Source organism: Mesoplodon bidens (assembly GCF_964165515.1).
Source record: "Mesoplodon bidens genome assembly, chromosome: 14".
Taxonomy (NCBI): domain Eukaryota; kingdom Metazoa; phylum Chordata; class Mammalia; order Artiodactyla; family Ziphiidae; genus Mesoplodon; species Mesoplodon bidens.
In genome coordinates, this window is record NC_138170.1 from 8,920,700 (window position 1) to 8,947,478 (window position 26,779).

General features: G+C 37.1%; 1 protein-coding gene across 1 annotated transcript in view; it reads left to right on the forward strand.

The window, feature by feature from the left end:
* The window catches only part of DNAH6 (dynein axonemal heavy chain 6), a 274,144-nt gene that overhangs the window by 45,349 nt on the left and 202,016 nt on the right, over positions 1-26,779 (forward strand). The window contains exons 9-15 of the mRNA XM_081255033.1: positions 60-228; positions 2,418-2,534; positions 6,367-6,567; positions 15,015-15,135; positions 18,653-18,804; positions 20,515-20,667; positions 24,401-24,652. Of these exons, the coding sequence (XP_081111159.1) occupies positions 60-228; positions 2,418-2,534; positions 6,367-6,567; positions 15,015-15,135; positions 18,653-18,804; positions 20,515-20,667; positions 24,401-24,652 (1,165 nt within the window). The remainder of the gene's footprint in view (positions 1-59; positions 229-2,417; positions 2,535-6,366; positions 6,568-15,014; positions 15,136-18,652; positions 18,805-20,514; positions 20,668-24,400; positions 24,653-26,779) is intronic.

A 26,779-nucleotide genomic window follows, 5' to 3' on the forward strand; every position in this document is an offset into this window, starting at 1 on the left:
TTGCTTCATTTGCAAATATTTTCTCCCATTCTGAGGGTAGTATTTTTTTTCTTTTCAAGCTTTATTCGTCTAAATGACTATCTAATTGAGAACACAATGCATGTCCTAACAGTAAATTCTGCTAGCTCCCTTTTGAATTATCTCACTGACAAGTTAAAACGGACACCTTCAGCAGATGTCATTCAGAAATGGATTACAGAAGAGAAGCCTGAAGTCGCTGATAAAAAGGTATATTCAGACACAATTAAGAAAATTCATTGGTCAACATTTATTGAGGAGTGCTTACTATGCACTGTGAATTATGCTATTTTCTGTGTACTGGAAAAATAGGAGAAATGCTTAGAGGATTTCACAGTATAATCAGAGTCTACCATACACACATGAAATGACAGAATGAAAATCAGCATATCAGCAAGTATCTAATAGCAGAGAAAGCATCCATTGTGCTGAATATTGCAGTCTCTCTCACAGGCACTTGCTAAAGGTTCCTCATGTGTTCACTCAATAAATATTCCTTAAGTATCTACTATGTACCAATCCCTATGCTTGGTATTAGGTACACAGTGATGAAAAGCATAGATAGAATACTTGCCCCCAAGAAGCTTACAGTCCAGGGGTCATCGTGAGCATGACCTGGCAGAGAGAAGCAGGGAAGGTGGTATAAATGAAAGAGATAAACAATGGTTTAGAGGCGAGAAGGAGCAAATCATGGGAACAAACCTTTGTGCTTTCAGTGAATAACCTCTTAGGAGGATGTTGATCTTAGAAACACAGAGTAATGTGAGATATTTGAGATTAAATAGTACAAATTTGTGCATTCTAACATAGCTTATCTGATAACCCAGTAAGCTTTTCCCCAGCTCCATCCATGACACATACCTAAAAACTTAGCAAAACATGCATATCTGGTTTCATCAAGCTTCCTACCTTCATATCTCTGCATCCCCCCAGGAGACCCAATATGCAGTTTCAAGGCCTGTCACTCTTTGCCATAGTTTTCCTTCTCTCCAAAAGTTTAATTTTAACTGCATACTCCTTTTCATTACTTTCTCTCCTTCCCTATTCTCAATTCCTTTTTTTCCTCAATACTACCACATTTTGAAAGTAACATTTATCTTTCTAATTATAAAAGTAATGTATGCTAAGTGCAGAAAATTTGAAAAACACAGAAGTATACAAAGGAAAGCATCCTCTGCTATACCAAGTTAACTATTTCCAAGGGGGAAAGAAAAGAATCATACTTTACTTTCTGCTTTATCACCTACTTTTTCCACTTAGCAATGTATTATGAAAAATCTCCCAAGTCAATATGTATTTTTTCCATATAACATTCTCACATAAAAATGTATTATACATCTTGTAAATAATTTTCTATTATTGATCACTTTCTCACTAGTCCAAATAATGCTGCAAAGAATATCTTTGCCTATACATTTTTCATACATCTCTGATTCTTCCCCATAGAAGAAATTCCTAGATGTGGAATTGTTGGATCAGAAATATGCTCACTTGTTAAGGCTTTTGAAACTGATGCATAACTTTCTAGAAAGTTTTGTGTCGTTTTACAATCTTCCTAGAAATGTTTGAGAAGGAGCCTTTGGCCATATGCACACTAGATATTATCATTTATTTCAATCTTTGTCCATCTGATGGATGTAAAGTAATATGTCACTACCTTTCAAAGTTATATTCCTTTAACTGTCACCACAGTACAGGGATAAGAGGATAGGTCTCATGATGAGAAAGACCTGGGTGTCAGTTCTGATCTGCCACTTACAAACCAGTGTGTCCTTGATGAAATGTCTTACCTTCTCCAGATCATAGTTTTCTCATGGGAATAAAAATGATACCTGCTACATATGATTGGTGTGGGATTTACATGAATAGTTAGCACTGCCTGGCACACAGTAAATACTCAATAAATGTTACTGAATAAACTATTAATATCTTGAGGAAGAGAAGGAGGAGGATGTTGATTGATATTTCCTTTAAAAAATGTCAGATTATGCCCTTTGCCCATTTTTCTATTTAAATATCTTTCTATTTAATATCAATTATGATGTTATTAGTATATATTTCTATTGACTATATCAAGTATATTTGTATTTAAATATAACCAACCTTCTATCTGCATTACTATATACATTACTGATATATTTTTCCAGTTTGTTGTTTGCCTTTCCACTTTGTTGATAGTGTTTTTACAAGGAGAGAAGTTTTACACTGTCATGTAGTCTTTCCATATTTGCCTTTATTTTTTAATTTCTATGGTAGTATTCTTTGAAAGACATGCCAACATTATAACATCAGCTAATTGTGTAAGCTTAAGTTTATGTGCCTTCTGTAATACAGCGTTTTTTTTTATTTTAGACCTTGGTACTTATATCTTTATAACACTGCAGAAGTGTTCATTTCAGGGGGCCCCCGTGTTTGAGAAGCAGGAAGAAGATGAATCTCTCATTCCCATGTTTGTCACAGAACTGATTTTGACAGTCCAGTCACTGCTCTTTGAGCCTCCTTTGGAAGATTTTCTGGTATGTGTTTCCTCATATAACATCCATGTATAAATACCTTTTTGGAAAATGAAGCAACTGTTCTACTGTCACATGATTGGCAGGGTTGCTATTGTCCCTTCTCCAAAATGATCGTAAGGAAAAGACAAAGCATTGTTCTGCACACAGCATGGCATCTGCATTAAAGTTTAGCATATTTTCTTTAACTTGAGACAGACTAGGGGCTTAGTAGGGTACACCACCAAGAAAACATATGCTATACAAAATGTAAAATTGACTAGAGGCATCCCTCCAAGAAATCACTGTGTTGTAAGTACCATTTTTGAAATCTTTTAAAGTATGTTGCATCTGAGTGTTGTTTTGGTATCTACTGCTGTGCAGCAAATTACCACCTATTTGGCAGCTTATAGCAACAGCCATTTATTACTTCAGTCTCGTGGGTCAGAGATCTGGGCACTGCTTAGCTTCTTCTCCGCTTCAGGGCCTCTCCATGCAGGCTGCCCTTCGGGTATTGTCTGGGCTGAGGTCTCCTTAGAGGCTTGAATGGAGAAGGATCCACTTCCAAGTTCCCTCAGGTTGTTGAAAAAATTCATCTCTAAGCAGCTATGGGATTGAAGTCCCTGGTTTCTTGAGGGAAGTCCAGTGGGCACAACCCTTAGATCCTAGGAACCACCTATGGTTCCTATAGTTCATGTGGCCAACTCTATAAGCAGTTTACAATATGGGTGTTTTATTCTTCAAGACCAGCTGGAGAATATCCTTTGAAAAGGGCCCAATCCCTCTTTTAAGGGCTTTCACTTGATTCAGACAGGTCTACCCTGGATAATCACCTTTTGGACTAACTCAAAGTCAACCTAATTATATCTGCAAAGTCCCTTCAGCTTTCCCTGTAATATAACATAATCATGGCTGTGGCATCCCATCACATTCGCAGATCCCCCCATACTCAAGAGGAGGGAATTATACAGGGCATGTAAATCAGGGAGAGGGGATCTTGGGAGCCATCTTAGAGTTCTGCCTTCCCCACTTGGGTACAGGCATAGATTAATAAACCAATCAGAGTCTATATTTTCTGCCCTTAGCTGTGTATTGTGGTACAGAAGTACTAGTAGTCAGGATCTCTAGATTCTAGTCTTGACTCAGAATCTCTAGAGTCTAGTCTTGACTTTACTCCTATGGGGAAACCACTTACCTCTCTGGGGTTCAGTTTATGCATCTGTGAGATGAGGTGGCAGATGAGTTTTAAGGTTGCTTCCTCTTCCAGCAGTCTATGACTCCATAATTTATCAGATCATCAGGCTATTTTAGGTTATTTACAAGGACAAGCAGACTGCTGAGTTCCCTGTGGTTGGACCTTCGTTCAGGAGCTCCCACTCAGAGAGGCACTGGGCTCTCATGTCCCTTCTGGGCCAGAAGGCTCTTGGCCTTCACGTGGAAGGCAGAGGTTTCTGTGCAGCAGATGATGCAAGAAAGCTCTCTCCAGCAAGAAGCTGGTTATTCTCCTTAAGCCCCAAGTGACAAGCCTTGAAAGCCTTAACATTCTCCGTATTTCCTGTTGTAGGGTCCAACTCCCCACAAGGGTGTTTTTAATTCCTACCCATGAAGTCATAGGCCAAGCATGTTCATGTGTTCACACCACACATAAAATTTTGCTTCATGTAATCCCAAATTAGCCAAGGGCAGTATAAACTGCCATGAGTGGATCACTCATGAATTTTCTATTTTTTCTCACTCTTATTTTGGTCATTAGTCTTAACATTTCAAGCACACATACACACATACAGCTTCGTCTAAAGGAAAATTATATACCTAAATCTTGACATCTGACATTGTTCTTTCTTGGGTTAACTATGGTTTCCTAATAATTGATCCAACATACATTTTCCAGTTCGTTTCTTTCCTATTGTGTTTGATAGACCTCCCGTGGCATATGACTCTATTTACTGCTCCCGCCTCTGGAAACAGACTCCCCCTTGGTTTAATTTCTCATGGTTTTACTCCTGTGCCAACATTTTTTCCTTTTCAGTACTCTATTTTGGAGTCACTTTTTTTGTCTGACCTTTGACTGTTGCGATCCTGAAAGGCTCCCTCCTCTTCACATTTTTTATGTTCCTCTGGGGGCTTGTGTCTGTGCCTGTTGTTCCAACTACCACTTCTAGAATGGTGACTTTAAATAAATATTTCCATCGTGTACTTTTATTCTAGACTTCAGACTTGGAGTCATCTGGAAATCTCCACAATTCACTCCAACTCACCAAAATAAATTGAACTTATCAACTTCTTCCAAAACTTGCTCCTCATTCCATATCTCCATTTCAATGAAAGGCAGTATCCACATGCCCAAACCAGCAATCCAGGAGTCAACCTAGATCCTCCCTTACCTCTTGGAGATCAAGGCAGCGAGTCCTGTGTGTTGACCTTAGTTACACCTCCCCTCAATGAGAACCTCATCACCTCTTACCTGGCCTGCTGTGATAGTCTCGTCTGACCTGCCTGCCCCTCTTCCTTCTAGTCCATTTTCTACATTGCTGACTGCAAGATTATTCCATATGAAAATCTGATCATGTCACTTAAAATTAAATTTCTTCACTGTCTATAGGATGCTCTGTGAGATGTTGATAGGCATTCTAGGAGAAAAGGGTTTGTGATATGCATCTGCATATTAAAAAATATGGAAAATCCTGTTTAACCTGAGATTTCTTCCCAAACTTATGTGACATTGGGGCCCTTTTAACTCAGGGTAGTCCATGATCACAATCTGGGGAATGCCAGACCACCGGCTAACACTGGAACCCAACATCACTCACAGGGCCTTTCAAGAAGGGGCCGACTGCATCATGACTGCATTTTTCCACACTGACACGTATGCTCCAGCACCCAGACCTGCCAGCCCCCCTTGGGCCTCTCACATATAATGACTTACAAGGACTGTACTCCCATCTTGTATACTTGACAAGCTCCTGCTCGTCTTTTAAGACTCTTCTCAAGAAGTACCTTTATATCATTTAGATATATATTATTATAAATTATAAATTAATTCGTGCTCATCAAACTTGAAAAACACAGAAAAAGATTATTAAAATCATCTGTAATACCATGTGTCAGAAATAGAAACAACCTTTTAACATTTTTATACTTTTTTTCCAATCTTGCTTTAGTACATACTGATATACCAGCACACCTAACTTACCATGAGAGTTTACACATACATTTTTAAAATGGGATGTTATACACCAGTTTCATCCTGCTCTTTTTTTAACTTAAGATTACATTATAAGCTTTTTCCCATGTCATTAATCAATCTTTGAAGAGATGCCTAATTTCCATTCATATAAATATACCATAACAACCATTCTTCTATTTTTGAACACTAAGGTATTTTTCTAATTAATTTTTATTATAATTAATGCTTCAGTGAGTGCCCTTCCACATGAATCATTGTTTACATATCTAATTTTTTCTCTTAGGATTGATATCTAGGATGGAAATTACTGCTCAAAGAATATTAACTTTTAACCCACCTTTTGAACTTTCCCTGATTCTCTTAGGCATACTTTGGCCTTCATTCCCTTATGACTTTTCTGTGTTTTGTTCATGTTTCAAATGAATGTAATATATTCATCTTAATGTGTTGCAACTTTTTGCTTATCTACCTCTCTTTCAATTAGAAAACATATTTCCTGAAGACAGGGGCTGTGTCTTCTAATTTGTCATATATTCAGAGTCAACGCAGTACCTGTCATTGTTGAATGAGTTATTCTTATTTATTTTAGCAGTTTAGAAAATTCAAAACTTTTTACAAATATAACCATGTGTGTGTTTACATTTATGTTTGTGCTTTTCTCTCCAACAGGATGGTATTTCAGGCGCAATTAATCATTTCCAAAACACTGTGTTATCAGTTCCTAATCTTGTGCCTGATTCATATTTTGATGCTTTTACCAGCCCTTACATTAACAACAAATTGGAAGAAAAAACTTGTGGATTTGGTCCAAGCTTATCAGCAGTATTCGATGATGATAAGAATTTTCACACAATTATCTTTCAAATTAAGGTATACTTTCTTTTACTAAAACTATTTTTATAATATTTTTGATTTTTAAGAAACTGGGTAACATATTTTCTTCCTGTCTTATCTTTAGATTAAATGCTACTTAATCTCTAAATGCTAAAGTGATTTTTTTTAAGTCCTGGTAGATTAGAGCACTGATTATAAGAAAGAGACTTAAACGTACAAGTTTTCAAAATGGTATCACTTTTTTTGGGGGGGGAATAAGGTTAAAAAGGAGGAAGAGACATTATCTGAACATTGGGTGGTACAGGGAAAATAGAGCAACTGGTGAAAATTTAAGGCCCTGCAAGACAAAAAGAACCAGAAAACCAGAATACAACCCACTCTTTCCCCACAACCAAAAACTAAAATAAAATCATCTGCACATTGCTCTACTGACAAAACAGAATGCCCTTGAATTATAAATTTTGTAAATCACTCAAATCCATGAGCTGAAGAAATTAAAATATATTAAATACCTGAGAAGGTACTATAAGGAGAAAATAGAAAGTGAAGATTAAAATATTCCTTCTCTTCTCTCCCAAAAAAACATGAAACAAAAGCTGCACTATAAACTAAAGTAAATAGCCTCAACATTAAATCAAAAAAATTCAAACTTTAAAATAAAAATGGAATTTTTTTAAAAAGACAAAATTATCTCAGAAATCAAGACTAAATTGCATCATGCTGGAGAGAATAACCTGAAATGAAAATGTAATAATGAGTGTAAAGGCAGGAAAACAATCAGGAGAATGAAAATAAGCTAGAGATAGAAGTAAAAATGGTCAGAGAGAAAATAATTGAAATAGAAGACAGGCAAAGAAGAAATAACATACGTATAATTGGAGTGTCTGAAGGAGAAAAACAAAACAAAGGGTAGAACAAACACATAACTGTAGTCCAAGAAAGAAAATGTGAATCTATATATTGAAAGGGCCCACAGAGTGCCTTGGAAAATTGACCTAGGACAATCAACTCTGAGATACATCCTTTTAAAACTATTAGCTTTTAAAGCTAAAGAAAAATTCCTCCAGGTCTCACAGCACAATGAAAATAACTTACAAAAGTAAGAGAATTAGACTAGCATCAGGCTTCTCAAAAACAACGTATAAAGAAAGGCAATGATGGAACGGATTTTTTAATGAAACTCAAGAGCAGACAACGCGAATCAATAATTTTTATCTAACCAAGTTAGTCCTTCAAATATCAAGGCTATAGAAAAATAGTTTTAAAGAGACAAGGGCCTAGGGTTTTTGGTGCTGATCAGGATTTTTTCGGAAATTGGGATGAGTTTCATCCAACCAAGTGATAACTTGGCAAAAGGACTGATCTTCCTATTTCTGGATCCACATGTAAGGAGCTTGGAAGTTGCCACTCTATTCTTACAAGTAAAACACTGAACACACTGACTGAACAGACTGCTATAGGATCTGTAATAGAGGGGAGGATACAGGGGAAACCACAGCCCTCAAGATTGGAGAGACAGAGAGATGAAAACAGGGAGTCATGGCTTCTGAGAGCAGAGACTATGAGCAGAAACCTCAGTGAGAACAAGTGCCAGACAGGAAAACCTGAACTGTAATTGATGAATTGCTGGAGGCTCAGTGTGAACAACTCTGAGAGTTAAAAACTCCAGGGGCCCAGTTATAGGGAACCCCTACACTATTATGAAATTTACCTGCAAGAACTCAACCAGATTCTCACAGTAAATATTAGAGAAAAATTCTCTCATGCTTCCAGCAGGGAAAGGGGAAAAGGAATAATTTGAAATATGTCGGAGCACCCTCTTCTCAACAAGGCCTACCCTCAGAGGAAACTAGTTAACCAGAGCCTAATTTGCTAGTGTATTATCTGATCCTAACTTACCTGGGGGAGGGGAAATACACAACTCCAGCCCACTCTAGCCATCTGTCCCACCTAAGGAGAGAGAAAAAAGAAAGTGAGAAATATCTATGAAGTTCGCAGTTCAGAGGCATTGGCTCACTAAAAAACTGAGACCTAATCAAAGGACTATAGAATATATCCCCTCCCCTGACACATACCATCCGCTTCCTAAGGACCTATTAACAGCAGTTCCTTTTACCAAATACATCATGTCCAATTATCAAAAAAAAAGTTACAAGGCACATTAATAAGGGGAAAAATTTAGAATACAGAGCAAGTATCAGACCCAGACATGGCAGGGATATTGGAAATATCAGACCCAGAGTTTAAAACAACTATGATTAATATGCTAAGGGCTCCAATGGATAAGATAAACAGCATGCAAGAACAGATGGACAATGTAAGCAGAGAGACGGAAATCCTAAAAAGAACCAAAAAGAAGTGCTAGAGGTAAAAAACAAAACAAAACATAACAGAAATGAATAATGCCTTTGATGAGCTTGTTAGTAGACTAGACACAGCTGAGGAAAGAATCTCTGAGCCACAGAATATATCAATAGAGTCCTAAAAACCAAAAAGCAAAGAGAACAAAGACTGAAAAAAAAACAGAACAGACTATCCAAGAACTGTAGGACAACTTCAAAAGGTGTAACATATGTGTAATGGGAATACTGTATGATTCCAGCTATATGACATTCTGAAAAAGGCAAAAACATGGAGGTTTTTGCTTCCTGGTCAGTGGTTACCAGGGGGTTGAGGGTGGGGGAGTGAAGAGGCAAAACACTGATTTTTAGGACAGTGAAAACACTCTGTATAATTCCATAATGATGGATAAATATCATTATATATTTGTCCAAACCCATAGAATGTTCCATACCAAGAGTGAACCATAATGTAAACGATGGATTTTGGGTGATTATGATGTGTCAATGTAGGCTCATCATTTGTAACAAATATACCACCCTGGTAGGGGACGTTTAGTCTTTCTTTAGAAAGACTGAAAATAAAGTGGTGCTCAGTGGTATAGAGACAAATGTAAACGATAAGAAAGCAAGATTTGTGATCCTATGAGTCAGAGCTATAAATGTCTATGCAACAAGTATATATACAGGAAACACTTGCAAAAGGCAAAGAGATGCAATGAGACACAAATGGAACATAAATAGAAACACTGTGAATAGAAGACTTTAACATGCAACTCTCATCATAAGGCAGGTCAAATAGGAAAAAAATAAATAAGGGTATAGAAGTCCTAACTAACATAATCGATGACAAATAACAAGGAAATAACCATTTAAACAGAAAAAAAAATGAGGGATTACCTTGCAGACATTTATCCAAATAAATTTGAAAACCTAGATTAAATAGATAGTATTCTTAGGGAAACATGGTAATCTAAATCAACATTAAAAATAGAAAGCTTACCAATCTCCACAGAAGAAATAGAGGAAGTTATCAAAGAAATACCTTGTAAAAAGCACCAGGCCCAGATGGTTTCACAGGGGAATTTTATCAACTCTCCAAAGACCAGATATTCACAATAGCACATAAATTGTTCTAGAATACTGAAAATGCTTGGTGGAAAAAACTTCATTGTAGTAACAACAAAGCAGGTAATGTATAATATTTAGGAATAAACCTAATAAGAAATGTTTAAAAAAAACCTATATAAGGATATCTTTTTAGGTTTTCTTAAAGGCTTCTGGAAGACACAAAAATAGACTTAAAGAAATATTCTTAGATGGAATGACTCAACATAATAGATATCTGTTCTCCCTAGGTTAATCTATAAATTTAACACAATGCCAATAAAAATACTAATAAGCTTTATCATAGAGCATAAGTTTATAGTAAAGCCTATATGTAATAATAGACATGCATAGAAGCTAGGAAAACCCTAAAAAAGAAAAACTATTTGGGGTATTATTCTTACCAAGTATTAAATATAAACTCTATAACTAAAAGATTGTGATATTGGCTATCAGACCAGTGGAACAGAATAGAAAATCCAGAAATACACCTAAGTACACATGAAAATTTATTAAATAAAAAACATGGTATTTCAAATCACTGAGATGTATTTGGACTTTTCATAAACAGTGTTGAGATAACTGATTAACCTTTGGGACAAAGTTAAAGTTAGATACATATCTCACATTGTATATAAAAATAACTGGATCAGAGATCTAAAAATTTATTTAAATCATACAAGTTCTAGAAGAAAACATGGGTGAATTCTTCTATAATCTTGTTCATAAAGAAAGGTTATCTAGCTATGACTCAAAATCCAGATGCAATAATGGCAAAAATTGATAAATTTGATGGCATAAAGTTTTTTAAAACTTTGCAAGGCAAAAAATATATAAGCAAAGTAAAAATACAATTACAAACTGGGAGAATCTATTTGCAGCATATAAATCACAGCTAAGGGCTAATATTTTTATACATGAAGAACTCTCGCCAATGGGGAGCAGGGAGGAGACCAAAACTAGGTAGGAAAATGGTCGAAACATATGATAGAAAACTCACCAAAAACAAGAACCTAGACACATGAAAACATATTCTACCTCACTTATAAGAGAAATGCAAATGGAAACAAAATTGAGGTAGCATGTCTCAACTATCAGATTAGCAAAATTCAAAAGTATGACAAAACATTCCATTGGCTAGCCTATGATAAACAAATTCTCTTCACACTTTGCATTTGAGAACGCAAATGATGGAGAATTTTACAATATATAACAAAACTACATGTTATGTATTTACCATTTGATCCAGCAATTCCACCTTTAAATATGTACCCAGAAGATGCATGCCCAACAATAGAAAAGTACATATGCACTAGATTTTGTTAACATTATTATTTTTATAAAATATCAGAAACTCCCAAAATACATAGGATGAACTATGGTACATTTTCACAGAGGAGGACTATGCAGCTGAACAAAATAATATGGAAAATATCTACCAACTAATATGGAGTGATTTCCAGGAATACGTTGTTAGGTGAAAAAAAGCAAAGTAGAAAAGAATATCTATAGTGTGGTACTTTTTATGTCAGAAAATAGGGAGGGAGAAGAGATAAACCAGAAACTAAGGAAATTTGTTACCTAGAGGAGACAGTGGGAATGGTGTAGACAGGATGGTGGGTATGGAGTAGAAAATAAGGGAAGAGTCACACTTAATTCTGAGTATACTTTTTAATATAGCACTTAAAAATCAATAAGAATGGGGAAACAAAACCCTAAAATAGAATACAATGAAAGCAAAAGAACTAGACTATATTTCAAATGAATAACATAACCACACTGCAAGGAAGGGAAAAAAAACTAAACCAAGTAACTTTTAAACACACTACTTTGCCCATATACCCTTAAGCTAAAGACCACTATAACTATAATAAATATTGAATTCCACTTAGTCTGTTTTTCATAGTGGTATTAGTGTGTTAGCAATTCTGAAATGACGTTCTGTGTATTCTGGAGTTGAGCAAATAGCTAAATATGTGTGGATAATGAAATGAGGTTACTCATCCTCATCCAAATATGGAAGAGGAAAAGCCAGAATGGTGTTATATTGGAACTGGAGTTATGAACTCATGATCTTTAATTGATCGACAGAAACAGCACTATGTATAGGGTTTTGTGTATATATGTATTTATGTGGGGTGTTTGTGTGTATCCTAGATCTGCTTGCTGAGATGGCCTAGAAGCAGTGGCATCCTAATAAGAATGAGCATATTTGGTGTCCCCACATTGTTTTCTATATATCATTCCAAATCAAAAGGAACCAAATCTCTTTGGAGAAATGGCTTATTCAAAACCTGGGGCAGGGAACGTACAAGAGCAGCCCAGAGCATACTGTTGAACCAAAAAATAAGAAGGTGCCTAAGGGGTAATGGCGACATGCAGAAAAAACTAAAAAGCCAACTTGAAGGGTCTCCCTGGGACAATTTGACCATTAAAATAAGTAATGATTATAACAGTCTTTGAATAAAATGAGAATGTGAGTCCATTTTGTGAATGAATGAATGGAGTGAGAATGGAAAGCTCTTCCTTACAGTAAAATGCCAATTAGTAAACGTAGAAGGAAAACATAAAGAAAAATCACCGCTATAGAAATAGGCAAGAATCTCTAATTCATACTAAAACGAGTATGCAAAGATACGATGAGGAAAAGGATATTGTCTCAAAGCATTTCTGCATACAATATTTATTGATTTAAAGAGAGAAAATAGTAAGTTTGCAGTAACGAAACCTCACAGACACCACCTTAACTAACATGTTAACATCACCAGTAATGGGACAAATCAAATCAACATTCTGTGCCTTTTGACACTATTCACAGAGAACATACATCACTTATGTAGCATTATTGCCAAAAACGTATAACTGAATGTAAGCATTAGGAAGTATAACATACACACACAGGAGATACTTTTCAAAAATGTTAAAGGTCACGAACGACAAAGATTGAGAAATTGTTCAGATTAAAGGACACTGCAGAGATGTGACAAGATACAATACAAGAAATACATGATACGATACAAGGTACAATACATGATCCTGGATAGGACAGTGGCCCAGGAAAAAAAGGTTTTTTATTTTGTTATGAAAGACATTATTGGGACAAATGGCCAAATTTGTATAAGATCTGTAATTGATAATAGTATTAATATCAATGCTAATTTCCTGATTTAGGTCATTATACTATGGTTCTATAAGAAAATATCCTTGTGTTTATTAAATAAACCCTGAAATATTTAGTGGTAAAAATGTCTGTGTCTGCAACTTTCTTCCAAATGGTTCAGGGTAAAATAATATATAGAGAGAAAGAGAATGATAAGACAAATGTGATATATTGTTAAAATTTAGGGAATTTCACTGGTGATATATGGAATTCTTTGTACTATTCCAGCAAATTTCCTGTGAGGTTTAAAATCATATTTTGAACATGTTGGTGGAGATTTCCATTTACAGGCCTCCTGCTGTGTTTCTAATACCTGCATGATCATGTATCAGAGACTATTAAATCTGCTCAAAGGAGATATACTTTTTTTTTTTTTGCTGTGGGGAAAAGGATGTTCTTTTTTATTATTAATTTTTATTGGAGTATAGTTGCTTTATAACGTTGTGTTAGTTTCTGCTATACAGCAAAGTGAATCAGTTATATGTATACATATATCCATGCTTTTGTAGATTTCCTTCCCATTTAGGTCACCCCAGAGCATTAAGTAGAGTTCCCTGTGCTATGCAGTAGGTTCACATTAGTTATCTATTTTATACATCGTACTGTACATATGTCAGTCCCAATCTTCCAATTCATTCCACTGCCCCTTCCCCCCTTGGTAACCATAAGTTTGTTCTCTACATCTGTGACTCTATTTCTGCTTTGCACATAAGTTCATCTCTACCATTTTTCTTGATTCCACATATAAGCAATATTATATGATATTTGTTTTTCTTTTTCTGATTTACTTCACTCTGTATGACAGTCTCTAGGTCCATCCATGTCTCTGCAAATGGCACTATTTCATTCCTTTTTATGGCTGAGTAATAGTCCATTGTATATATGTATCACATCTTCTCCAAGGAGACATACTTTGACATAGTTTCTTCCCCTCAATTTTTAATGTAAAGAAATAAACAGCAGAAACAGTCTGGAAGATTACATAAGAACCTATCGAAAGGAAATAAATGAACAAGTAACTAAGCCCTCCAGGGTGTGTGCTATTGTTTGTAATGAAACTTTCTACTGCTACCCACTATCCCTAAAGCAAGAGTCTGAATCCATAAAGCAATACCCTAGCACTGATGTGTTGGGAATGAGCAATTCCATTGATCATCTCTAGTTTTCCCTGGGACAAATTGCAGTCATTTGCAAGAAGTCTCGGTAGGAAATGTAAGGGAAGGCAATTGAGTGCAGCCAGGGAATAATGGACCAAGACCAACAACAAACTGATCCTAACTGCTGTTCATAGGCATTGAACTATGATAACATGTATTGACATGGGTATTGCAGGAAAAACTTTGTGGGGAAGTGGAGGTTGGAGCCAAGGTTAAGTGAGGGGAAGGAAAGGATTTTATTAGGGAAAATTATGAAGACATTTTGGAATAGGAGACTTGACAGCACAGAGAACTTAATGATGAGATTAGGCAAGTAATTTTGTAAATATGCTAAATGGTTTTGCCTTTGCTCAAAAACACTAACCAAGATAGAAAATTTGCAGTTTGGAAAATAAGTAGACATTGTCTCTTGCCATATATTTACTAGTGATGTATAAGTTCACCATGAAGCTAAAAAAATTACAGGTGTGCCTCCTTTCAATCATAAGGAACAAGTCTTTGAAAATCAGATTTGAAAGTGTTTTTTGTTTTTTTTTTAATTTCATAAGAGAATCCATTAATTGCTTCTTGTCATCCAGGATGGTATCTTTCCTCACTTACGTATCCTCAGGTCAAAGCATAGTGTTGGGCACAGAGAAGGCATCTGTGTTTGTTCAGTTTTATTGAATTGAATTCTGCTCAGGAAAAATATACTTTTGTCTGTTTTTTTATAACATTTAGGAAACCATACAGGCAGCATTTGAATCTGCTCAATTATATGCAGCTACATTTGAAAAGTTTCAGATATTCTTCAAGGAAAATGAAAGTCTTGATTTACAAGCTCTTAAACTTCAAGAACCAGGTAAGTTTTCTGTTTGTCCTTACTAATTATGTTTAACAGGTATATCAAGGTTTATCATTGTCTACGTTTCTGTTTGGTGGTGTGTGGTGACAGAAATGGTAGCCCCAAAGCGTTGGCCTGACAAAATGCAAGAATATATTCATTTCTAGATTATTTGCTGTAGAACCACTTTTTTTTCTTTAGGTTTACTGTTACTGTTTTATTTCAGAATATTATGGGAAGGAATTCCTCCCCAAAATCTTATCTTTTAGTATCAAGTTGTACCAGTGCTAAGGTTATATAGCCTTTACATGGGGAGGAGTCAAAAGGAATGTTTACCTCTCAGATTCCTTTAAAAAATGTTTACATAGTGTACCATGTGTCTCAGAAATTCAAGTTACTCTATTTCTGTGGCCATATTGTAACCTGGTGGGTATGAATCCACAACTCTTAGTCATGAAATCAGATTCAAAGGGAAATTATTTTATTAAACTTGTTATCTTCAACAAAAGGAAATAAAATACAATACCCAAGTGAAATTTCAGGCAAGAAAGTTCCCAGATGTTTACAAAAATTAAGTATATATTATTCATTATTACCATTTAAAAATGTGAAGCATATCATTCATATTCTTTTTTTATTTCATGAACTGGCTTTATTCCTTTATTTTCTTATGCACAAAAGTGATTACTCTGATACTTTGCCTCACAAAGCAACACTGATTTATTCTGTAAACTTTTATGCTTTTGTTTCAACCCATTCTTTTTATTATGCTGAAGTATTTTAAAGTAAATTAGACATGCCATCCCTAAATGAAATATTTCAATATTCATCTTTAAAAAACATGTTCCTACAGAACCAAATTAATATTATCACACCTAGTAAAAAAACCATCAATTCCTTAACATCAACATTTAGTCCCTATTCAGAATCCCCCAAATAAAGCAGTTTGCAGCTAGTTTGACCCAGCATCTAGTCCAAGAGCAGGCACTATATTCACTTGTTATGTCCCTTAAGTTTTTAAAATCTGAAACAGACCCTTTTTATCAAGACACTGACTTTCTCAAGAAACCAAAGTGGGGTCTTACTTTAGAAAACAAAATTAGACAAGTTCATTTCTACTGTTCTTCACCAACACCGTCACACTGAGACTTAGTGTGTGTTGAGCTGAAGGGAACTGACAGGGACACAGTGGAACCAGTGTGGCAGTAAGGCATGGAACCTGGCATTTCAGCACATGGAGTAGACCTAATCCAAATAACTCGTTCTAATCCCCTAGATCTTCTACTCATAACCTTGAGCCAAGGCCTCCTAGTATCCTGTTACCATGTTCCTCACATTGGATAACTTTACTTCATCACCAACCACCCATCTGGATGAGACCACCAAGCTCACAGGTTTCCCTTCTTCTAGTCCTGCCTTGGTTTGTCAATTCTATCCAATCCTGGAACCAGGGTCTCATAGGTATTAGCTGTTTGTTTTCTGGGACTCTGGAGTACATTGGTCTGGACTTCTAAACGTTGTGTTCCTCCTTTTTTAGGAACTTCCTGGTACTTCCTAAACCTCAAACACAACTGTTAGCCAGAGGTTAATAGAATGTAGCTTTGCCCCTTGGATACCATGCCTTGCCTGTTATCATATTCCCTCAAACTATTCTAACACTGCCTAGCACATATTATAGACACTTACACTTGACAAATGTCTGTTTAACCAAACTTTTAGCCACACTGACCTCTGTCTAGCCCCAGAAGATGATCAGGGGACAAACTCTGGCTTCCTGAACTAATCAACCATATCTCACCCCTGAATTTCTATAAATGTCAGTGTTTACTAATAATTTCTATACTTCCTGAGCACTTATGACAGATACTGTGCTAAGTGATTTTCAGGCGTCTCATCTAATCCTCATAATTCTGAGGCGAGTATTCTCATTTTACAAATAAGGAAATGAAAATATATAGAGATAAGGTAACTTCAAGTTTACACAGCTAGTTAGTGGTTTAGAAATCGTTTTCTCTGACTTGAAAGTTTGTGTGCTTAACTATTGTACAAACCACCTCTCCTCTAGCTCATAAAGAGAGAACTCTTCTATCAGCTTTACTCTTTTGTTTCCCTTTGAACACGGCTATATATGACCATGGCCAAGTCATTTAACCTCGAATGATCTAAATTTCTTCATGTATAAAATGAAAGTATTGGACCAAATTGGTGTATCCCAAGCTAGTTTTCCTTGAACCACTATTCTGAAGGATATTACATGATACCATGAAAAATGAAAAAGACTCTGTGTTCAAATAAGTTTGGAAAATACTTGACCAAACAACATTATACAGGTTTCCTTACCGGAAGTCTTCTCAGATCATTTGATATACTTATTTTGTCAGTTCTCAAATATACACACATCAAAAACCTTCTGAAATGAGTAGGACAGATAATTGTCATCCCTTTTTTGTATCATGAGGAAGCCAAAGCTCAGAAAGATCAACTAACTTACCCAAAGCCACAGATGGGTTAAAGACTTGAGCCTAGGTCTTCTAACACTTTGTCTGATTTGTTCTTTTTTAAAAAATATTTATTTTATTTTATTTATTTATTTGGTTGCACTGGGTCTTAGTTGTGGCTCATGGGCTCTTTAGCTGTGGCATGTGAACTCTTAGTTGTGGCATATATTTGGGATCTAGTTCCCTGACCAGGGATTGAACCCAGGCCCCCTGCATTGGGAGGGAGGAGTCTTAACCCCTGCGCCACCAGGGAAGTCCCTGATGTGTTCTTTATACTGTGTCAAACTCTCCCTCGTACCCAGGAGAGAAGATGATATGAATAAAGGCAAGAATCAACACCCTTTTCTCTTTGGGATGGTAGAGGGGAGGGTTAGAGAAGGAAAACAAGAAGCAGTAAGGAAATCAATCTGACTCAAGCAGAGAGAGTAATTGGAAATAAAGTTAACTAAATATTTAAAGACCGAGAGGTACAGGATTTTGAAAGATGAGTGAAGTAGTTTAGTATTATATGTGTATTAGTAAGAGCTGTTTTTGACCAAGAGTATGATACAAGTGTATTCAAGATAATCAGACTTCCACTGGTTCGGAAAAGGGAGAAAATGGTGATGGGAATATTATCAAAATTCAACTGCAATATGTAGTGGACACAAATTGACAAAGCCTTAGCCTCGATGAATGCTTACTTTGAGGTACCACGTGGGAGAACCCTTAGATTAAGCCAACTTCAAACCAACCTGACTCTAGAATCTAATCCATTCTAAACCAGATCCTCTAATACAATTACAAGTTATTTTCATGTGACATTCTTAACAGGAGCCAGAGAACATATTTATATTATTAAATATTAGTTTCAAGAATAAAATATAAAGCACTATGAATTAACATTTTAAAATATTACACAAGGTCCTCTACATATGGATAATACATTATAAATATGTATGTAAATTTATTAAGCAATGATCTTTAATATATCTTTATAATGATCCTTTAAAATCTAATACATGTGTTTTATGCTTTATGTGAATTACTTTACCTAGATGTTAAGTTCTTTAGTGAACAACTGGAAAAATATCACAGACAGCACAAGGACGCAGTAGCTCTAAGAAGCACCAGGAATGTAGGACTGCTGCTCATTGACACTAAGCAACTAAAAGAAAAACTAATTCCATCACCTTTGCGATGCTTGGAGGTAACTATGAACTAAGAAAATGTTAAATTATGGTCTCTAAAACTATTTTTTGATTTTTCTCTTGCAAATAACCTATCTTTATTTTCCAGTATTGCAAATATTTAAAATTAACGTTAGTCTATTGTGCATCCTTAATTTCTAGGAAAAGTCCCATATTCTTCTTTCTGTCCCAAGCACAGTCGGCTTTCAGGTGAGGAGGCAGCAGCCCTCAGACTAGCCTCTTAAACCCATATATTCCTTTTTCCTTTGTTGGAGCATTTCAAGACTTCCTACAGAAGAGACACCACTGTAACAGCTCAGGATCCTAGTGGGAAGGCTGCTTGATTCTAGGATACTCAGATCACGTTTAGGAGATCATTTCCTGATCTGAAACTGTCCCTAAAGATCTGATTATATTTTGGTGAGTTGTAGGGCTGAGGAAATTTGATTGCTTCTGCCATATCTTTCAGGTCTCCTTTAGAGTCATATATACTGTCAAATACCTCCAGAGAGACAACGGTGTAGAACAGAGATTGTCAAACTACAACCCACAGGACCAGTCCAGCCTGCCACCTGTTGTGTACATACGGTTTTACTAGAACACACCCATGACAGTTGGCTTATGTATTGCCTATGGTTGCTTTCTCACTACAAGGTCAGAGCTGAGTAGTTGTGACAGAGACCGTATGTCCTGAAAATCTAAAATATTTACTATGCGGCCCTTATAGAAAACTTCTGCTGACCCCTCATGCAGATGAAAGAAGACAGAGTCCTGTCTAAAAGGCTGCAGGTCTGAGTGCTAGTATCTATTCTGTCACTAATTCGTTGTATGGCATTGGGCTTTCTTCTAGAGCTTTGCTGCTTCATCTGTTGCAAAAGAAAAAAAATATAGAATTCAATTTCAGCAAACATTTCTAAGCACTATGAGCACTACTATATACCAAGCCAAAGAACACTCAACTCAAACTGGCTTCAGCAATCAGAAAATGTATGGGTTATGCATCTAAAAAGTCCAGAGGCTGCATGGGCATCAGGGAGGTGTAATCTAGTGACTCAGTAGTGTTACTGAGGACCTGACTCTTTTCATTCTCTATATCAAGCCTTCTGATGTGCCAGCTTCAACCTGAAGCTCACATGCCTCCACATTTCTCAAATGGCTGTCAAAAGCTCCATAGGCTAATTATTTCCTTGTTCATGTCCAGAGAGAGAGAACATGAGAGATCTCTCAGCCTTAAACAAAAGTCTTGTGTTTCTACTTAATTGGATCAGCTAAGGTCAGAGGTTTGCCCTAATCCGATCACATTAGCCAAAGGAAGCCATATTCATATTTGCCTTATGACCGATCAGACTCCGTCTTTGTTTCTAAAGTGGAGATCAGTTTCCTCCAAACCACATTACTACCACCCAAAAGGAAAGAAGTGAAGTTGATGCTGGGGAGGGCACCACAATATTCACTATACAGAGCAAAGTAGCAGAAAGGGCACTTACAAAAGATCAGAGCATTTAGGCAAACTTTTTAATAAGTTGTGCAATCCAGCTTGTTCTACAAATTATCTTCAAAATTAGCCCTTCCTATTGGTTCAGTGTGAAAAAAAACCCAGCCCCTTCACATATACTGCTGCTTCCAATACCTGCCGACTTAACAGCCATTCAACTAGAATTTATCTAAAATATATAATAAAATGGAAATACTCAAGTAGTTATGATTCACAGTCCCTTTTTCTTTCCTAGGTGCTAAATTATATGCTTCCTCGTCTAAGCAAGAAAAAAGTGGATGCCCTTGTCTCTGAGGCACAAGATGCAGAATATAAACTTGAATTTGTCCCAACTACCACCATAGAATATGTTAACAACTTAGTGTTTCTTGATGAAATTCAAGAAAGGGTGAGTTGATTCTTACATAACTCACTATTCCAGATCTTGTGGTGAGTAAGGAAGGCAAGTAAGAGAAATTGAGGGACTAAAGGTCAGGAAACAGCTGTCAGAATATCAAAAACACTTTCAGGCAATTGAAGTATATGCCTTACATCACAGTAGTAATGACAGCTAACATTGATCAAACCCGTACTACTAGCCGGGAATGCACTATGTTTTCTACATACATTACATTTTTGATCATTGCAAAAACTTAAGAAGTATAAAGAGTTTTTATTCTCATTCTACAGATGAGGAAACAGGGACCAAACTAGGTTATGCTGTCCAAGATCACAGAGCTTTTTGTACTGGAGCCGGAATTTACACTTGGGTCTCTGACCTCAAAGCCAATGCTCTCAACCCCAGTTTATTGCAATTCTTATTTGTGGTAGATGACAATAGAATTGTAAACTTGATATTAGTCATAATGGAAGCCTTGATCCTTCTTAACCTATATTTTCATAATAGTCAGGAACCTTCCAATTAGGAATAAAAGAAACCCAACTTTAGCTTAAACAGGGAGGCGGGACAGGAAGACAGCAAATACGGGGACTCAAGGAACACAAATGCTGGGGTCCGCTCTCTCCCTCCCTCCCTCTCTCTCTCTCTCTGTCTCTCATACACACACACACACACACACACACACACACACACACTCACTCCTTTGTCTCCCTTATTTCTCTCTCTCCGGAAACTTGGTTTCCTCCTCTCATCTTTCCCCTGTGGCATGCAATCTAGCATTTAGTTTCAATAGTCAGGTTTTTCAGTCACACCAGTTGGCATTTAAAATAGAGTTAAATCATTTTCTTAAATATCTGGAAATTGAAGATATGTTACAAATTTTAAAAATACAAACTGAAATGTGAAATAAGTCATTAACAACTGGATAATCTGTTGGATAATGTTATATATTGTTAACAGAATTAATAGTAAAGGCTATTTCATGTACCTATAAAAGTAAAAATTTTGTTTCTCATTTCAAGAAACAACATCTTCTCAAATGTGATGATCTCAAGATGATTGTGGTTTTCCCTCAAGTCTACTTATACATCATCCCAGGAGACTAAAGATGCCCAGCATTTATTATTATCTGCAGTCAGAAAGACTCTTTGTCAAATAACCAAAACCCAGTTGAGGTTTTGTCCTACCTTAGGACAAAACGTGGACCCTATTTAAGGAGGAAGGAATATTCCATGGAACACACCCCACCCACACCCACACCAAGAATGTGACTAGGCTTAGGAACTTACCAGAGCCAGGAATAAGAAGGCTGTGGGAAACCCAGGTGGTCTTCTCTCCACCTCTCCTCTCTGCATCTCTCTTAGGGTCTGCTTTGCTCCTTTACCTCTGCAAACACGTTGCTCCTGCTGTTTCAGCAGCAGCAACAAACGTGGCCACCAGCACCTCCCAGGTCACATGTTGCAAGTCTAGCCACCCACCAAGAGAGAGAATCTCTCTTCTGATATCAATTCTAAATGTTTAATGAATGGATTCAGCCCCCACCCCTACCCTGATCCTGTTGTATAAACTATGGAAGGAAGGATCATGTAGCAGGGGGTAGACTGCTCTCTCTCTGGTTCCAGAACAGGAGAGTCGATGTGCCATGCAGAAACACAGACTGTGTCCCATCTCCATAAGGTTGTCTGTGCATGGCTGGGTGGTGTGTTGAGGAAGCAGCCTCTCTTAGGAAAATGCTCTGCACACACAGACAGCTTTTCTTTGGAACCTAATCCATTAGTTCCAAAAAAGTTGTAAGCACTCACTTAGCAGGATGCAAGGATGACAACAATGAGTAAACCTGCTTTCAAGGACCTCAGAGTCTAGAATGACAGCAGATAACTCATACAATGGATATAGGTACAAGATACTGTTGTGCGCAGGGTGGTGGTGGAGCAGAGGGAGGGTGCAGTCATGCCTATGAGTTACAGAAGGCTTTGCGGAGGTTGGGACATTTAAGCTTTGTCCTAAAGTCCATCTATTCAGGTAGGCATTCCAGGAAGAGGGAAATTTGCATGCACAGACCTGAGGCAACGTGGCCAGAACAGGATATGGCGGTTGGTATGCTATGTAGAAGGGGTGTTTGGTGGAGAAAGCTGATGAACCATAGCTAAAGTAGTATTTCCAAGGATAGGAGAGAAGGAATGGATTCTAGCGATATTAAGTAAGTAGGATTGAAAGGACTTAGTGGGCAACTGAATGAGGGGACAGCGAAAGAAATTTGAGAGCACTCTTAGATACCCTTTTACAGTGACTGGGTAGACCACCAGCCAGCATAGGTAGGGCAGAGGCCACATAATCACTGTCTGACCAAACATTTTTGAGAGTGAAAGAGGCACCATTAATCATCATGCCAGGACAATACCTTGGTGTAAACCAAGACACTCCCAGAGAAAACAGGACATATGCTTAAACCACGTACCAGAAATCCAGGAAGGTGAGCAGATTTTGGTTGTCAGACTTAGTTCTATTTGTAACTTATTGAAGATGTTAGACACTTTTGGTTGAAAGTAACAAAAACTCACATAGTTAGCTTGGAAAAATGAGAAGATTTATTCTAAGTTTGCAGGGATATCTTTTGGAATCCAAAGGTATGGATAGAGCCTAGCCTTTAAAAAGGGCAGGAACTAGGGACTAGAGCAGCATAGGGAAACTTTCCATCTCGCATCTCTGCTCCTCTCTAGAACAGTGGTTCTCAAAGGGTGTTCCCGACACCAGCTGCATCAGTATCACTGGGGAACTTGCATATTCTCAGGCCCCACCTTGGACCTTCTGAATCAGAAACTCTCAGGAGGGGTTCAACAATCTGTGTTTTACCAAGCTTGCCAGGGCGATTGGGATGCAGCTAAAGGTTGAGAACCATCTCTAAAGCCTCTCTGCAGTTTTCATTTCCTGTTTAGGACCTGCTTTGTTACCCCATGGAAGCAAATAGCCTCTGCCAACAGCTGCAGTCTAACTCTTCCCAAGTTCAAGAAAGAGATCAGACTGAGCTGGTGTCACTAGGTCCCAATTTGACTCTCCCTGGTTCAGCTTGTGGCCAGGAGGTGGGTCAAGTTGTGGAACATGGATACTCCCTCTATAACCTTGTGGCAGACTGGCAGGGAGGAGGGTTCCCCCAAAACTGGGGAGTCCTTGCCAAAAATTTAGTAAAGGCACGGTCCACTGAAGGTAGGGCATCAAAGCAAAGATGTTTAGTAGTCAGTAATAAAGGTTTTAAAAGCCTTTATTAAAGGGTAGTGTGAGCCTCACCGTAGATCAGGGTTCTGAATCTATGGGTACATGGTCCACACACCTCAGGGGCTGCCCTGGGACAGTCACTGCTCAACACACAGGCCTGAAATCTCAGATGTTACAGATGGGCGTCCTCACAGCACCTGTTGTCTCTGAAAATTTTAAATATTGGCACTGTTTAATCTATTAGAGAACAAAACAGAGAGACAAAACTAAACACTTAAAACAGTAATACTAACTATGCTTAGCTCTGAAAAACTTACCTCCTGGGCCTTATTACCTGCATCATAGCAATGACTGCATTTGCCACCCAGCAGGCTCCAGCCAGTTTGATCTGCATTAAACGCACCCCTCTGTGTGCTGGCTCTTCACAGCATGATGTTTACCATGCACAGCAGCTGTCTCCTATCAGACAATCTTAACGGGTATAACAGGACTCTGATTTATGTAACCAGCAACGAATGTTTCTGTTTAGATTGAAAGCCTTGAAGATGAAGGGAATGTAGTGGTTCAGATGTACAAGCTGATTGAACAATATCAGGTTCCCACACCTCCCGAAGACTTTGCTGTTTTTGTAACTATGAAGCCGTCCATTGTTGCTGTTCAGAATGCCATTGATAAATCTGTGGGTGACAGAGAAACAAGCATTAAGAAATTCTGTCTGCATCTGGGCAGAGATCTTGAGGATCTAAGCAATGAAGTGAATGAAATAAAGCTGCTAGCACAGGTAAGCTGAAGCAGGATTTAAAAATCTGTGTAAAGGCTGACTATTACATTTTGATAAACCATTTAGAAAGCATATTTCATTTTAATCTGGTTTAACTTTTGTTTTTTTATGGCTTAATTCTCTGAGCTGCTATTGAAAATTGAAAGTGTTTCTGAACCTCTCTTAGGTACTGAATAAATTCTAGGCCAGTGCAACTAAAGTATGTATACAATAGTGAATTCTTTTTCTCCTGGCTTCTATTTATTATTATGAAATGAGTGTTTTTATAACCTGTTAGCATATTTTATAGTTATTGTGACAATTTTAGAGTTTGCTTAGCCACATATTAGAAAATTCCCCCTTAGAAAGAGGTAGAGTATAAATTGATAAATGATAAAGAAGATTGTTTGATTAACTTGTGCCAATTTTCCTATACAAAAGATGCAAGAGGAATTATTTTAAGAACTTAGACTAGATATCCAGATGACTCTTTTTTCTTTTTTTTAATTTTTAAATTTTATTTTATTTATTTTTTATACAGAAGGTTCTTATTAGTTATCTATTTTATACATATTAGTGTATACATGTCAATCCCAATCTCCCAATTAATGCCACCCCCCCACCACCAATTTCCCCCCTTGGTGTCCATACGTTTGTTCTCTACATCTGTGTCTATTTCTGCCTTGCAAACCGGTTCATCTGTACCATTTTTTCTAGATTCCACATAAATGCGTTAATATACGTTATTTGTTTTTCTCTTTCTGACTTACTTCACTCTGTATGACAATCTCTAGGTCCATCCACAACTCTACAAATGACCCAATTTTGTTCCTTTTTATGGCTGAGTAATATTCCATTGTATATATGTACCACATCTTCTTTATCCATTTGTCTGTCAATGGGCATTTAGGTTGCTTCCATGAGCTGGCTATTGTAAATAGTGCTGCAATGAATATTGCAGTGCATGTGTCTTTTGGAATTATGGTTTTCTCTGGGCATATGCCCACAGATTGCTGGGACATATGGTAATTCTATTTTTAATTTTTTAAGGAACCTCCATACTGTTCTCCATAATGGCTACATCAATTTACATTCCTACCAGGAGTGCAAGAGGGTTCCCTTTTCTCCATACCCTCTCCAGCATTTGTTGTTTGTAGATTTTCTGATGATTCCCATTCTAACTGGTGTGAGGTGATACCTCATTGTAGTTTTGATTTGCATTTCTCTAATAATTAGTGATGTTCAGCAGCTTTTCATGTGCCTCTTGGCAATCTGTATATCTTCTTTGGAGAGATATTTATTTAGGTTTTCTGCCCATTTTTTAATTGGGTTTTCTGTTTTTTTAACATTGAGCCACATGAGCTGTTTATATAATTTGGAGATTAATCCTTTGTTGCTTTGTTTGCAAATATTTTCTCCCATTCTGAGGGTTATCTTTTCATCTTGTTTATAGTTTCCTTTGCTGAGCAAAAGCTTTTAAGTTTAATTAGGTCCCATTTCTTTATTTTTGTTTTTATTTCCGTTAGTCTAAGAGGTGGGTCAAAAAAGATCTTGCTGTTATTTATGTCAAAGAGTGTTCTTCCTATGCTCTCTTCTAAGAGTTTTATAGTGTCCAGTCTCACACTTAGGTCTCTAATCAAATTTGAGTTTATTTTTGTGAATGGTGTTAGGGACTGTTCTAATTTCATTCTTTTACATATAGCTGTCCAGTTTTCCCAGCAACACTTATTGAAGAGATGGTCTTTTCTCCGTTGTATATCCTTGCCTCCTTTGTCATAGATTAGTTGACCATAGGTGCGTGGGTTTCTCTCTGGGCTTTCTATCCTGTTCCATTGATCTATATTTCTGTTTGTGTGCCAGTACCATATTGTCTTGATTACTGTAGCTTTGTAGTATAGTCTGAAGTCCCCCAGCTCCTTTTTTTTTTTTTTTTTTCTGCAGTACGCAGGCCTGTCACTGTTATGGCCTCTCCCATTGAGGAGCACAGGCTCCAGACTTGCAGGCTCAGCAGCCATGGCTCACAGGCCCAGCTGCTCCACGGCATGTGGGATCTTCCCAGACTGGGGCATGAACCCATGTCCCCTGCATCAGCAGGCTGACTCTCAACCACTGCACCAACTGGGAAGCCCCTCCAGCTCCTTTTTTTGT